This window comes from Panthera pardus, unplaced genomic scaffold, assembly GCF_024362965.1.
Source record: "Panthera pardus isolate Hobbes unplaced genomic scaffold, ASM2436296v1 HiC_scaffold_10, whole genome shotgun sequence".
Classification (NCBI taxonomy): domain Eukaryota; kingdom Metazoa; phylum Chordata; class Mammalia; order Carnivora; family Felidae; genus Panthera; species Panthera pardus.
The window spans coordinates 61691171-61707095 of NW_026526655.1; the positions used below are offsets into that span (position 1 = coordinate 61691171).

At 36.5% G+C, this 15925-nt stretch overlaps 1 protein-coding gene across 3 annotated transcripts in view; it reads left to right on the plus strand.

Annotated features, from left to right (window-relative positions):
* Positions 1 to 15925, plus strand: part of TLK1 (tousled like kinase 1) — a 190750-nt gene that overhangs the window by 171793 nt on the left and 3032 nt on the right. For all 3 annotated transcript variants that reach the window (XM_053907753.1, XM_019459364.2, XM_053907754.1), the window contains 7 exons: positions 860 to 941; positions 5916 to 6007; positions 6092 to 6181; positions 6326 to 6495; positions 6793 to 6928; positions 9763 to 9874; positions 10668 to 10775. In XM_053907753.1, the coding sequence (XP_053763728.1) occupies positions 860 to 941; positions 5916 to 6007; positions 6092 to 6181; positions 6326 to 6495; positions 6793 to 6928; positions 9763 to 9874; positions 10668 to 10775 (790 nt within the window). The remainder of the gene's footprint in view (positions 1 to 859; positions 942 to 5915; positions 6008 to 6091; positions 6182 to 6325; positions 6496 to 6792; positions 6929 to 9762; positions 9875 to 10667; positions 10776 to 15925) is intronic.

The following is a 15925-nucleotide window of genomic DNA, read 5'->3' on the forward strand; positions in this document are numbered from 1 at the left end:
AAAAAATAAAAAATTAAATTAAAAAATTTAAATTAAAAAAAAAATAGAGCTGTCATTGTTTTTGTTTTTGTTTTGTTTTGTTTTCTTGATGTCAAGGGCACACATTTTGGAATCACATTTTTCTGCTAAGTGCAGTCATGTATTAACTGTTGGTTGACCTGAGCAAGTTAGTTAACCTTTCTGTGTGGTGGTGTCCTCATCTGTAAAATAAGAGATGGTAGCACGTCCTGCTTTAGAAGGGGTTGGCTGAGAAATAAATGAGTTAATATATGTGAATGCTTAATATATAGCAGAAGCAATAAGTGTTTAGTAATAAGAGTAGTATTATCTGTGAGTGATTTTTAAGTTTCGTTTTAAAGCTTCCTTTTTTTAATTGGGAATTGAAATTTTATTTATACAAGTCCAAAGAGTAAAATTTAATCACGTATGAAGGCCAGCTTATAAATACAATTATTTTTAATCATACGTCAATACTGTAAAATCTGGACTAACCATCCTCTCAATATAAAAGTATATTTCTACAAGGGAAATAATTTCTTGTGAGTAGTTACAGGATTTCATAAAGCTCTTGGAAACAAGATAGTTGAGAAGTCTTTATCAGAGTGCTATAATTTTGGTTATTGAACTTGAATATTCAGCTGTAAATGTTCAGCTTAGTGAACACCAAAGAGTTAAGATGGAAAGTAGTCATGCAAGTAGAGAAAGAAAAGCAGTATAGAACGGAATTAGAAATTAGTAGTGGAGTAACTGAGAACAGTAACTCAGAGTAGTAGAAGAGAGAGTGGAACTTTATTGTGGAAGAAATCTTTTTTGTGTGTGTTTTTTGCATGCCTAAGTGTCTTTTTCTCCCACCTTTAAGGTTCAAAGATCACCCAACGTTAAATGAAAGATATTTATTACTTCATCTGCTTGGTAGAGGTGGCTTTAGTGAAGTGTATAAGGTAATGTAAATTTTTTTCTTTTCTTCACACTAATGGAGCAAAGATACAGGAGTACATGGTTAAAGAGGTATTTGTCTTGGGGTGCCTGCATGGCTCAGTTGGTTAAGCATCCAACTCCTGATTTAGGCTAGGTCATGATCTCGTGATATGTGAGTTCAAGCCCCGTGTCAGGGCTTAAATCCTGTGTGGGATTCTCTCTTGCTCTCTCTCTCTGCCTCTCCCCTGCTCATGTTCTCTCTCTCTCTCTCTCTCAAAATAAATAAACTTAAAAAAAGAGAGAGGTACTTGTCTTTTATTGATTGATTTTATGTTTCAGCTCATTACAAAATAGTCTGGTGGCTTATGTTGTCTTGTCTCAAGAATCTGGACACTATCCTTGTGTCATGCTGATATCTGACACCTAGTTATCAGTAGCCAATCTGATAACAGTCATTAGAATCAAGAGTGGCAGGTAGCCATCTAATATAGTACGTTTATGGAAAGATTGTACCCCTTAAGCATGTGTCACAAGTATTACATGTCCTGAATTTACCCAAATTTCTACCTATTTTAAGGCCAGTGTTTCTTAAATGCATCTCTGTAAATGTAGAAAAAGTTTTAGTCACCGTGTTTAGTGTTTTGTATCTTAACCTTTTTTCACTTTACATTGTATCTTTCTGCCCAACCTTTAAAATTCTGTAGTTCCTAAGGTCTTTTATCATTCTGTATACTCCTTTTCAAATACAGGTTTCCCCAGCTATCTAAAATAGAGCATTACTGTGCAACCTTTCATAAGCCAAAAGTGGCGTAAAGGGAAGCGTATCTCCTGCTTTCTGAAGTTTTGTCAGGCTTCTTCACTTTTTACAAAAGACCTACATTAGAGGGGGTGCCTGGGTGGCTCAGTCGGTTAAGAGTCCAACTTTGGCTCAGGTCATGATCTCACAGTTTGAGCCCCTCATCAGGCTCTGTGCTGACAGCTCAGAACCTGGAGCCTGCTTCGGAGTCTGTGTCTTTCTCGCTCTCTGTGTGCTCTGTCTCTCTCAAAAATAAACAAACATTTAAAAAAAAAAAAAAAAAAAAAAAAGACCTATATTAGTGCCTGTGCTCCCTAACCGAAAGAAATCCAGAGAGGATTTTTCACTCTTACAAAAAAAGCCATTACTGGGGGCACCTGAATGGCTCAGCCAGTTGAGCGTCCATCTTTGACTCAGGTCATGATCTCATTCATGGTTCACAAGTTCAAGCCCCACGTCGGGCTCTGTGCTGCCAGCTCAGAGCCTGGAGCCTGCTTTGGATTCTGTGTCTCCCTCTCTTTCTGCCCCCTCCTCTGCTTGTGCTTTCTCTCTCTCTCTCTCTCTCTCTCTCTCTCTCAATAAATGGAATGAAGGAATGAATGCCATTACTGTATCAGTGTACGTATAGCCATTCTACACCTTCCTTCTGAGCTCCATACCTGTTGGTGTACATAACTTAGTCTGTTTGCCTCACTTGGATGCTTCATATGGACTGAAAACTTAGGTCTGAAATAGAAGTTACCTTCCTCTTCTCCAAAACCTTTTTCTTCTAACACTGCTCCCCACTTCAGTACATAGCGTTACCATTCATCTGCCCAAATGAAAAACATAGGAGCCATTCTTCATTCCACCTCTCCCTTAACTCCCTTCCCTCCACATAAAACCAGTCCCTGCTGCCTACTGCTACTAATGTCACTAAGCTCTCAAATCCAGCAATGACCCTTGTCCTCTCTTAGCCCAAGGTCTCCTTGTCTCTTACTTGCATTGCTGCCTGAGCCTTGTACTTAATCACCTTCTTTGGGGCGCTGAGTTTCTCCAATTTTTGATGTATATACTGTAGCTAGAGTGGCCTTTTTATAAAACGCAATCTGATCATCTCATTCTCCTGCTTATAAGCCCCAGGGGCTTCCCATCTGCTCATAGCTAGGATGAAGTCATATTGAAGGTTGTACTCTCGCCTTAAATTTCGATTCTTACAGAAGGCTTCCCAGTTGATCTGCCTTTTATAGTTCCTTGTTGACACTTTGTGCTTTGTTATGTATTGGTATAGTCAGTGGTTAAGAGTTTGGGTTCTGAAGCCAGACAGGCTGGATTTGAATCCTGACTAGTTCTGACTCCTATTTACTAACTGTATATACTTGGCCTTATGACACCAACTCTGCTTCAGTCTTCGTCTGTGAATAGTAACAGTACCTACATCATAGCATTGTTGTAATGATTAAATGAGCTATCACAGGGAAATCACATAGAATATTAGTGTTTAGCAAATGTAAGCTCATCAGATTATTATTAGAAATCCTCTCTGTTCAGTGAGACAAGGACTGTGTCTTCTTGGTTTACTGAGGACAAACCTAGATTCTAGTTCTGACTCTGGGAAATAATATGGGATTTGGATTCAAAAAACTTCAGTTCTGATCTTAGTTCAACTATGAGTCATTTTGTTTTTGTTTTGCTAAGTTGGATGAGCATTAAGATTCGTGGGCCCAACTTTCCTCACCCATCAGGAGTGATCTGTGAGCTCTCTCTCAATTCCTGGTTCTCTGATTCTAACAATAGTTCATCCTCAAGCACTTAATGGTTCAAGTAGGCTTACCCAGGCCACGAAATAGAAAAGAAGATCATAGTAGCTCACTCTGGATCTAAAAATCACCAAAGTACAGTTAGTACTAGCTCAGCCTTAGAGTTGCCCAATTTTTGAGCCTGCTAACACCTTTCATGACAACCTTCTGCCACTGCCCTACAGTGTTTGCACTGTTTTTAATGCCACAGGTGAGGGCTAAAAGGGGTTTTTCTTTTTGAAGAAAAGACTTATATAGCAAATAGAAAAGGCAGATTGGGCCTAATAACTTGAATTTTCAATACTGATCTAGATACTAAACACCACTCTTTCCAGCCCATTCAAAAAGCCTTTTTGTGGTGGCCAGGTCCACTGGGAAAGAAGCAGACTGTAAATCAAAAAATACAGACTTTTTTATCTATACCAAGGTGGAAAATACTGAATCAGTTGCTCAGTAATTACCACATTAGCCTATGGGAAGGATATACTATACTCCCCTAATCTTGAGAGAAAGATGTATCATATATAAGTCAAATATATATTGATAACTTTTATTAGTGTACTTAAAATTTTATTCACTTCTATTAATTATCCTTTATGCTTTTTTGCATTCTTTCACATGAGCTTCTTTTACTTTTATCCTTTTCTATTTCTTTAAACTTTTAATATTGTAATTAGTTCATGTTTAACATTTTATATGCTCTACCTATTTAATCCTCTCAACAACCCAAACTTTACAAATGAGACTAAGGCTAAGAAGCTATTAGCACAAATTTCTATAGTTGATGAGTTCTTTTTTTTTAATGCTTATTTTTGAGAGAAAGAATGTGGGCAGGAGAGGGGCAGAGAGAGAAGAGAGAGACAGAATCCGAAACAGGCTCCAGGCTCTGAGCTGTCAGCACAGAACCCGATATGGGGCTCGAACTCATGGACTGTGAGATCATGACCTGAGCGAAAGTCAGACATTTAACCCGCTGAGCCACCAGGTGCCCCGTATAGTTGATGAATTCTGCCTCCAAAGTGAATATTCTTAACTACTGCATCCTATATTATTTCTGATCTCAGGCTTATGTGACAAGCAGTTTGTGTTTCCTGTTTATTTTTAGGTTAAGTTGATGGGGGTGTGGGGAGTAGGGACTGGGGACCTTCATTCTTATAAATATGTACCTTGTAAGTGTTTATTTATTTATGTATTTTACATTTATTTATTTTTAATAGAGACAGAGCACAAGTGGGGGAGGGGCAGAGAGAGAAAGAGACACAGAATTCGAAGCAGGCTCCAAGCTGTCAGCACAGAGCCCGATGTGGGGCTCGAACTCACAAACCGCGAGATCATGATCCGAGCCGAAGTTGGATGCCCAACCAAATGAGCCACCCAGGGGCCCCTTAAGTGTTTTTTTTTTTAAGGGATACCTTCAGGGGCACCCAGATGGCTCAGTCGGTTAAGTGGTTGACTTCAGCTCAGGTCATGATCTCGTGGTTTGTGAGTTCAAGCCCCGCATCAGGCTCTGTGCTGACAGCCCGGAGCCTGGAGCCTGCCTCTGATTCTGTGACTCCCTCTGTCTCTGCACCTCCCACGCTCACTGTCTGTCTCTCTCAAAAATGAATATTTTTTAAAAAGTTTTTAATAAAGGGACACCTTTATGTATAAATCACAACAGAACCTAAATTAGTAGATCTCTCTTTAATGACATTCAAGTGTGGTTTTTTTTAATTTATAAATTACCCACGACCTTAAAAGAATACTAATCATTCTTAATTTTTTTATGTAAGAATTAGGCTGATGATTTGAACAAACCAGTATAAGAACCTTTTTTTTTTAAGTCAACCAGTGAAAATTGAAGACAAGTTGGGTATTAGAAGAGATTTTAAGAAATTATTGATGTAGTTAGGTGTGATAAAATGATATGTGGTATGGTTATGGTTATGTTTGAACAGTTTCATAATCAAAGTTTATAATTTTTTAAACAGGTGGAAATTGTTAGGAACCTGTTTATTTTTAAAGAAGTGGGGAGTTGCTAGAAAAAGGTAGAGGAAAAAGGTTTGCTTTGTCCGGCCCATAAAAAACACACTATAGCCATCTGTTCTGTTGGCTGCTTACTGCTACTGCCAGTAGAGAGGAGCCAGATCCATGTGTAAAGAAGGAAAACAATAACTTTGTTTTATCTTGATTCAATATATTGGTACTTACGAACTTGAGTATGAAAATTCACATTAAAGTTTTCTCTGATGTAGTATGATGGAATTTGTATCTTGTTTCCAGTAATAAATGTTTCACAGAACTATATATAATCATAGTTCAAAAACTGTAGTGTATGTTCTCATTCCATATTACTGCAAAAATCATCACCAAAAAATTTGTAAAAATCTCTTCAGCTATTCAGTTGATCTTCGGTCCTAACTCTACTATGCCTTGAATTCTAGGCTTTTGACCTTTATGAACAAAGATATGCTGCTGTGAAGATCCATCAGCTTAATAAAAGCTGGAGGGATGAGAAGAAGGAAAACTACCACAAGTAAATATTAATACTTTCTGGTTTGTATCAAGTGAAAGTACATTTAATAGTCACGGAGAATGAATATACTCTCTTTTCTCATAGACATGCCTGCAGAGAATATAGAATACATAAAGAACTGGATCACCCTAGGATAGTTAAACTCTATGATTATTTCTCCTTGGATACAGATACGTAAGTGAATATAAGGATTTAGTTTTTAAGAAAAACTGTTTGCTTTTTTGCTTTCCCTATTCTGTTATGATACACACTTCATTTCTCCACTGTGATAATTATTGGGTGATATTTTAAGTCTAATTTTTTTTCTCTTCATTGTAGGTTTTGTACAGTGTTAGAATACTGTGAAGGCAATGACTTGGATTTCTATCTGAAGCAACATAAATTAATGTCAGAGAAGGAAGCTAGGTCTATTGTAATGCAAATTGTAAATGCACTAAGATATCTCAATGAAATCAAACCCCCTATTATACATTATGATCTTAAGCCAGGTAATTAATAAAATTTGTCAAAATAATTTTATTTTTTTAAGCTTTAAAGACTGTGGTTTTTATTTATTAAGTTATCTGCAAATATGCTTTGTGGTTTAGCTTTTTACAAAAAACTCCATGGAATACTAGAAGAATTTAAAATGTTTATTGTGTTACCACACTTTAAAATTATAATTTGTTTACATTTTTAACTATGTATTTTTACATATCTGTTTGTTGCCCACAAGTCAGCTAGCATAGTAATGTGTTTCATCTATGTGTCATTGAAAAAAAAAAAACCTTATATTTTGTTCTTAGGAAACATTCTTCTGGTAGATGGCACAGCATGTGGAGAAATCAAAATCACTGATTTTGGTCTATCTAAGATTATGGATGATGATAGCTATGGTGTAGATGGAATGGATCTAACTTCTCAAGGGGCAGGCACTTACTGGTAAATGTATAATTTATTTTGAATTGAAATTGTGTAGACTACTTTTTGTGAGAGTTTAGTTTTTATGTTCATGTATTTTGGAGATTACTGTGGTGAGGGGGTACTAATACGAAGTTTGAGTCCAAAGAGGGAGATTCCTGTCATCAGCCTTCTCTTCTCATCTGCTCTTAACTATAAATATGAGGTAAGTGAAGGGAGAATGACTTGGCATCAGTGAGTGACTTCAGTATCTACCAGCCAGAAACGCCTCACATAGAAAATTATGGATTTTCTTTCTGTATATTCAAGTGATGTTTATCATGAGTAAAAATACTTACGTGAATATAACAACATAACTATTACAAGCAATAGTCATAAGCATGAAGCCCTCATTGTAGAAGTTTTTTGGTTTTTGTTGAAGATGAAGATTGCATTGATCTTACAATGGGAAAGAAGTTTAGCATATTCTTGGTCTTTGGACTTGACTCTCAGAAATCTCTTTTAATAACTTCATATGTATAAACTCTGGATAGAACTATAGATTCATAGATCTAAGTCTAAATGAGTGTCATTCCCTTCAGAGTACCAAGGTGTTGACAAAAATCACTTCTCAGTGAATTTTCAAACTTCTGGTCAAATTCACCAAAGTGGAGAACATAAGACTATAAGATTTCAAAACAAACTTAGTTTAGCAAAAGGAGTAAAATTTTAATTGGAGAGAGAACTGTACACAACTTCACTGAACAGGATGGAGACTAGTTTCTAGAACAGTCTTCACACAGCCTGGGCACATAATAACCAGTTCCACAGGATGCCGCCGGTCTGTGTGAACTTGACTTTCCCTATATTCTTCTAAAACCATTTTACTCTCAAATTCTGGTTGTACCATTTTCTAGGAATATGAGTAAGATAGTAGGTCATGGATTTTTCTTCCATATTTAAAGAAAATTATCAAATTAGTAACCCCCTAAAAGTTAGTATCCTCAATCAGCAGTCTTTAGAGTTGCAGCATCGAGTCTCCTTTATAGAACCCTGGATTCTATGGAAGACAGCTTGACGTAGTAGATTTAGACAGTTCTGAATAATAGATCGTCCTTCCTCTGCAGAGTTTCCTGCTATGTTGTTTCCCTCGCACTCCGGCTTTGCTAGTGGAGGTCTGGGCAAGGAGATTTACCTCTGACAGGAGGGCTGGAGCATTTCCATGTAGTAACCTGGAATGTATTTCCCATAGAAACGTTTTTAAAAATGGTTTTAAGTTTTTTAGCTGTGTGTTTGGTAAACTGGGATGTTCTCTACAGTCTTTTACAATACATATATATAGTACTTTCACAAATTACATCTCATCCCCAGAAATGTATAAACTATTTGTCAGTTACCAGTTAGAAGGAAATCAGTTTTGTGCCCCCTTTCCTCTCAGGCTTCAAATGCAGTTTTTCACTAAGTCCTGGTGGTCATCTCTCCAGCTTTGGGTCTCTCTTCCTACAATTTCTCTCTTTGGTTCTACCCTTTTGCCTCAAGAGACATTGCAGCATAGTGTTTACAAGCCATTCTTGTTTCATAAATATACACAAAATACATATTTTTATCATAAAACAAGTCTGGCTTTTTACTTGATTTGGGGGGTAGAAAAGGATTTACATTCCAAATAAATTATTGGTCATTTTTGTTGGTTCTTTTTCAAAAAGTTTTTTTTTTTTAAGAAATCTATCCATTTCTGCTGAAATGTAAATGATTTTATCATAGTGTAAAACTAAAGGAAAAAAAAAACTCCTTTCCAGGATTTTTTAAGTTTATCTAAATTTTAAGGTGGGAGATGCTTGCATCCCTGGTGGATTTTTTTACTTACAATCTAAGGTGTGACAAATTTATTTTTACTTTTCCTTTATATAAAATTATGAACTTAAAAATAGAAAATAGTATTTTTGAATTCTTAACATATTTCAGATGCTGCCGTGTTCAAAAACTACACATTGAATAATAAGAGCTCCTTGAGCTCTGCTCACAGTTTAGTGGGATTTTAGTTTAATGCCATAATAGAGGTACCATAACATCTGCTGGTTACGTAGGGAGGGAGCAAAGCTCAGCCTGGAGGAAATAGAGAAGGCTTATGAAGGTCCAGTGGCTCTTAAAAGAGAGAAAGTACTCACCAAATGAATTGGAGTGGTCAGGGAAGGCATTAGAGATTCATATTAAGCATAGGAAGGTGGTGGGTAGTGGGGGTGGATGCAGCAGAGGGCATTATTGGGGAACCAAGTGAATTGTTTTTGCCTAGCCAGTTTGAGGAGGTGTGAGGGTGAAGGAGAAGAGGGAGTGCAGATTTTGGAAATTTAAGTTGCTTCTAGATTAGGATGGGTCTGTGTGTACCAACAAGAGCTAGGAGGTCTTAAGCTGGTGGTTCATGATGTTGCAGTTTTTTAAACAGAAGAACCAGGTGGTCAGATAGGTGCTTTAGGAAGAGAATTGTCTACGGTTTGAACTCAGGTGAAAGGGCATGGGAGAGCACTTATTATTGCTTGCTCAAATTAGAACATTGTAATTTCTAATGATTATATATATATTGTCTACAGAAATGAAAAATTTGTTAGTATATATAATACGTATACATAATATGTGTATATTGCAGACTTCATCACAAAGTTGTAGGTTTTGACTCTAGAGTCAGATAACACAAGGATGTAAGTGCTTCAAAAGTTTTGGTCATTTTCATTGGTAAAAGTCCTAAGGTTTTATGTATAGATGACAGGAGTGTTCTGGGTATTCTAAATGTACATTGAGAAGGCTTTAAGTTACAGATTCTTAACAGTATCCTTTCCTGTTTTCTACCCTCCCCACCCCACCCCCCAAAAAAACTATAGGTATTTACCTCCTGAGTGTTTTGTGGTTGGAAAAGAACCACCAAAGATTTCCAACAAGGTTGATGTATGGTCAGTTGGAGTCATCTTCTTTCAGTGTCTTTATGGTAGAAAGGTAAGTTAAAGTATGCAGGATTCTGCTGTGTGGAGATAAGTTGAATTTCCTTTTTAAATGCAAAGTTTAACTAACTTCAAGTCAGTGTAGATCCTTCTAAGGAAAGCCAGGCAGCTTACTTAAGTTGTTTTTGGCATCCCTACCCACCCCCCCCCCTTTTTTTTTTAAAGTAAAAGAAGCTATCTGTTAATAGTGCTAACATTTTCTGCTATGTAGGGATATTGGAAAGTGGAAAACACTTTTCATTCTCCATTCTATTTGCTCACATTGTCTCCCCTCCTCCTACTCAGTTTAGCTTTCTCGGGGAAACTTCATCAAACTTAGCCTTAATTCTTTCCAAACCTCTCTTTATATTGAAGTCAGAACTGTGAGCTGCCACAGACTTTCCCATCCCTGAGTTGTCATTGAAGGGAGTGTATTGTGATCAAGTATTTTATTCTTTGGAATTTTCACAGACGTTTTCACTGCTTCTTACTCCTCTAATCGTATTTCCGTTTTTTGACCAGTCATAATTTTGATTTCTTTTTATATTTTTATCTTGATTATATTGTAACAGCATTATTTTCTGTGCTTATTCACAACGTTTAAGCTATGTGGAGGATTGATTAGATGGGTTTACTCAGCCTGCTCTCAGAACCTTGTTTTAAGAAAATGCATCCCAAGTTCCAAATAACTGAGGACAAGATTTTTTAGAATACAAATCATTTGTATCTTGGGGATTCACTGATAATTACTCGTAGAAATTTCTCACAAAATATTTAAACATTTTATTCTTTTTTTTTTTTTTTTTAAGCCATTTGGTCACAATCAATCTCAACAAGACATTCTTCAAGAAAATACAATATTAAAAGCCACAGAAGTCCAGTTCCCTGTAAAACCAGTTGTAAGCAGTGAAGCAAAGGTATTAAATTTATGTAAATAGGTTTTGTGAAGTAATTCTTTTCATAAATTGTGCTTAAAACAAAGTACAATTGACTTTTGAACCACACAGGTCTACTTAATGTGGATTTTCTTCAGTAAATAGTACAATACTGTAAATGTATTTTATGATTTTAACATTTTCTTTTCTCTAATTTTTTATTGACAGAATACAGCATTTAATATGTATAACCTACAACATATATATTACTCAACTGTTTGTTGTTGGTAAGGCTTCCAGTCAACACTAGACTATTTGTAGTTACATTTTTGGGCGTTTAAGTTATATTTGGATTTTCAGTTGTGCCCCTAACCCCCACATTGTTCAAGGGTCAACTGTACTTACAAGTAAAGTAAAAGGGATCACTACCACAGTGAAATCTGTCCCGTTGGGACTGGTTATTTGCTCTGGAAAAGTGTTTCTTCGGTCTTTGGTTTTGATAGTTTTGAAGACCCAGATACAGTCCCTGATTCTTTGATCACACCAGCTTGCTTTGTGGAGAGCAAGGGAAAATCACAAACTTATGTTAATACTGAAGTATTTTAAGTGTATAAGAAGTAATAAAAGTAGTAATAACTACCATTTATTTAGTGCTTGTGTGCCAAGCATTGTGTTGATACTTATTTATTAAGTAGGAAGCCAGCTAAGCCACCGTAGAAGTACTTTGTTCAGAAGCAAACTGGCTAGTAAGTAGGAGAGCTGTGGACCAAAGTATTCACTTACGCTAGACTCCAGATGCCACCCTACAGTAGCTGTGGAAAAAGCCTGACCTCTTCATCACCTGTGCTTCCATGTAGCGGTCTGTGAATCTGTAATAGTGGCTTCCTGTAGTTCTAATCCATATGTCTGTGTGGTAACACAGAATAGCCATTTCTAATTAATAGAATGTTTACGGTACTTATATCTTCCCATCTTCATCCTGTTGGCCTTTCACATTTGTATTTTCACTCCTGCTTTGTTATCCTTCTCACAAAGCTCATTTCTCTGTGAGCCCTGTTGGCATCTTTTCCTTTTTAAAACCTATGAAATTGCTGAGAAAAAAAACACATGAAGTTCCCATTTTTTCTGGTGTGAGTAGTCTAGGCCATAAGGATAATTCATAAACAGGCATTATATAGTTTCTTAGAATATAGATAAAATACTGCTAGATGTTGCCACTCATTGAGGTCATAGTGACCTTCATAACTGAAGATGTACTTACTAGGGTTTTTTTGTACTCTGAGTGTGCTTCTTGGAACCGTCTTGTATTTCATTTTGTCTGTTACATCTTAACTGGTGCTTTAGCAAGTTATTTGGATGACTCTTAGAAGATAATTCATTATGCTTCAGAATAAGAACATCACGTATTTTTCATAAGGTAAATATGTCTCCTTTAAAAGGAACCTGACAATGTTGGCATCTAAATTCTGCCTTCATGAGAACAGAAACTAAATGAATCAACCGGCAGAAATGACCAGGCATGAATGTAGTGTGCCAAAAGGAAGTCCCATTTGACGATCCCTGAGTCTAGCCTTAGGCTCTTCCTAGGTTCCCCCACCTCAGATCTGGGATGGGGAAGATCACATTGTTTTTTGTGGGGTTTTGTATGTGTTCTTTTTCAGATCTCATCCTTACAGAGTACACCTTTACCAAGTACCTCCACTGACCTGGTGTGGGCATCTGAAGTACATTTTCTCCTTGTAGACTTCCTAACCTTGCTGTCAGCAGCTTTTCATCTTCTAAAACTCTGCCTTGAACATGTCAGTCACTCTTGATATTTTTTTCTCCATGTTGGATTTCAATGACCACTCAGAAAATGATTAAGACCTAAGGATTCGGAAAAAATTTTAGTAAATATTAGCTAATACCCAAGGTATAATGATGAGAAAAGCTAGGTTTTGTTTTTAAAGAAAAAAAATTACTTACAATGAATTTCAAACTGAGAAGGTGCAGAATACTTTTTAAGGTGATTAAGATTTGATTTTGAAGTTATGTATCTTACTTGTAGTTTCCCTACAAATGCTTTAATTCATGAATGTATCTGGAAGTTGGGAATTTCAAGACAAGCTGCTAAAGTTATTTCTAGTGTCAGGATTAAAAGGAAACAATCAGTTATCCCTTGAGAATGTTTTATCTGTTGCAAAAATTGGATGAATCTCTCAAATATAGTACTGAGTGAAAGAAGCCAGGCAAAAGAGAACATAAGCTATAATTCCACTTAAATAAAGTTCAGAACAACCAAAACTCAACTACAGTATTAGAAGTCAGGAAAGAGATTATTGTGGACAGAGCCAGTGCCTGGAAAGGGGCATGAAGAGACTAGAGGTTCTGGTAAAGTTCTTTTTCTTGTTCTGGTTGCCAGTTACGTAGATTTGCTTTGTGCTATACACTCAGGATTTGTGTACTGTCTTGTAAATGTTAGATTTTTTTTAAAAACAAAAGGCCATTTTGAAGGACAATATATAAAACCAGTTTGAGAAGGAAAAACAGATACGGATTATATTCCATTGGTTTTTTTCAAAAGTGTACTGATACATGATATTAACCTAAGAAACAAACCCCAATAGAAGTATCACTTCAGCATTCCCTTCATCTAAAGAAAGATGTTTAAAAAGGAAAGAAATATGACAAAAAGCGGCATCATACCCTGTGGCCAGAATAAACTGATAGTAAAATGGAAGGAGGGTGAGAGGAGTCTCTCAGCAGAAGAAAAATTCTAAGAGTTTACAATTGTATAAGGAAAAATGCAGCAGCTTTCCATATTCAACATAGTATTTGGAAGTTCTTGCCAGAGCAAGTAGGCAAGAAATAGAAATAAAAGGCATCCAATTTGGAAAGGAAGAAGTAAAAAGGTCACTATTTGCAGATGACGATATATATATAGAAAACCCTAAATAGACTGCACCCAAAACTAATAAAAAAATTCAGTAAAGTTGCAGGATATAAAGATCAGTACGCAAAAATCTATTGGATTTCTGTACACAAGTAACAGAAATTAAGAGAACTGTCCCATTTACAGTTGCATCAAAAAGAATAAAATTAGGAATAAATTTAGCCAAGGAATTGAAGGATGTGTATGCTGAAAACTTATAAAACATTGATGAAAGGAATTGAAAACAATACAAATAAATGGAAAGATACTCTGTGCTCATGAATTAGAATATTAAAAAGTCCTTACTACCCAAAGCAATCTGAAAACTGAATGCACTCCCTATGAAAATTCCAATGGCATTTTTCACACAATCCACACAATAGACTCCACAATCCTAAAATTTGTACGGAACCACAGAAGAACCCTGGATAGCCAAAGAACAAAGCTGAAGGCATCAAACTGCTTGATTTTGAACTATATTTCAAAGCTGTAGCAATCAAAGCAGTATGATATTGGCATAAAAAAGGGAAAAATCAGTGGAACAGAATAGAGAGCCCAGAAGTAAACCCATGCATAGATGATTAATTTATGACAAAAGAGCCAAGACTATACAGTAGAGAAAGGACAGTTTCTTCAATAAATGATATTGTGAGAAGTGGACCACTGTCTTACACCATACATGAGAATAAACTAAAAATGGATGAGAGTCTCGAACGGAAGAAAACACAGCCAGTAAGCTCCTTGACATCAGCCTTGGTGAGGATTTGTGGATCTGACACCAAAAGCAAAGGCAGCAAAAGCAAAAATAGACAAGTGGGAGTACATCAAATGAAAAACCTTCTACATAGCAAAGGATTTGACAAAATGAAAAGGCAGCCTACCAAATGGGAAAAAATATTTGCAAATCATAGCTGATATGCGGTGAATATCCAAAATATATACAGAGCTTGTACAACTCAATAGCAGAAAATAATCTGATTGCCCTGAGCAGAGTATCTGAATAGACACTTTTCCAAAGAAGACATATAGCTAACAGATACACAGAAAGGTGCTTATCATCACTAATCAGGGAAGTGCAGATCAGAACCACAGTGAGCTATCCCATCATACCTGTTATAATGGCTGTTAGAAAGGCAAGAAACAGGTATTGGCAAGGATGTGGAGAACAGGGAACCCTTGTGCACAGTTTGGTGGGAATGTAAATTGGTATGGCCACTGTGGAAAATAGTATGGAGTTTCATCAAAAAATTAAAAATACAATTTCCATGTGATCACGTAATTCTACTTCTGGGTATTTATCCACAGAAAAGGAAAACACAAATTGGAAAATACACCTGCACCTCTGTGTTCACTGCAGCATTATTTACAGTAGCCAAGACATGAAAACAACATAGTGGCTGAACATGTGTGTATGTGTGTGTGTATATGTATATATGCATGTATATGTATATATACATGCACACACACACACACACACATTTACAGGATATTACTCAGCCATGAGAAGGAAGGAGATCTCACCAGTTGCAACAACATGGATGGACCTTAAATGCATTATGCTAAATAAGTGAGATAAGTCAGAGAAAGACGAATACCATCTAATCGCACTTGTATATGGAATCTTATTAAAAAAAAAATCCAAGCTCATGGATACAAAGAACAGACTGGTGGGAAGCAGGGAGTAGGGGGTGAGCAGAATAAGCGATGAGGGTAGGGTCAAAGCTTCCAGTTACAGAATAAGTCGTGGGGATTCACTCATATAAGGAATTTAAGATACAAAACAGAAGATACAAGGCACCTGAGTGGCTCAGGTCATGATCTCACGGTTCATGAGTTTGAGCCCCGATTCGGGCTCTGTGCTGACAGCTTGGAGCCTGGAGCCCCCTTTAGATTCTGTGTCTTCCTCTCTCTCTTCCCCTCCCCATTCATGCTCTGTCTCTCAAAAATAAATAAAATGTTAAAAAATTTTTTAAAGATACAAAACAGATGAACATAAGGGAAGGGAAGCAAAAATAAGGGAGAGGGGACAGCATAAGAGACTCTTAAATATAGAGAACAAAGGGTTGGTTGTGGGAGGGTGGATGGGCTAAATGGGTAAGGGGCATTAAGGAATCTACTTCTGAAATCATTGTTGCACTATATGTTAACTCATTTGGATGTAAATTAAAAAATTAAGTCATGGGGATGTAATGTACAGTATAGTGACTATAATTAACACTATATATTTGAAAGTTGCTATGAGAATAGATTTTAAATTTATCAAATGAAAGAAAAATGGGCT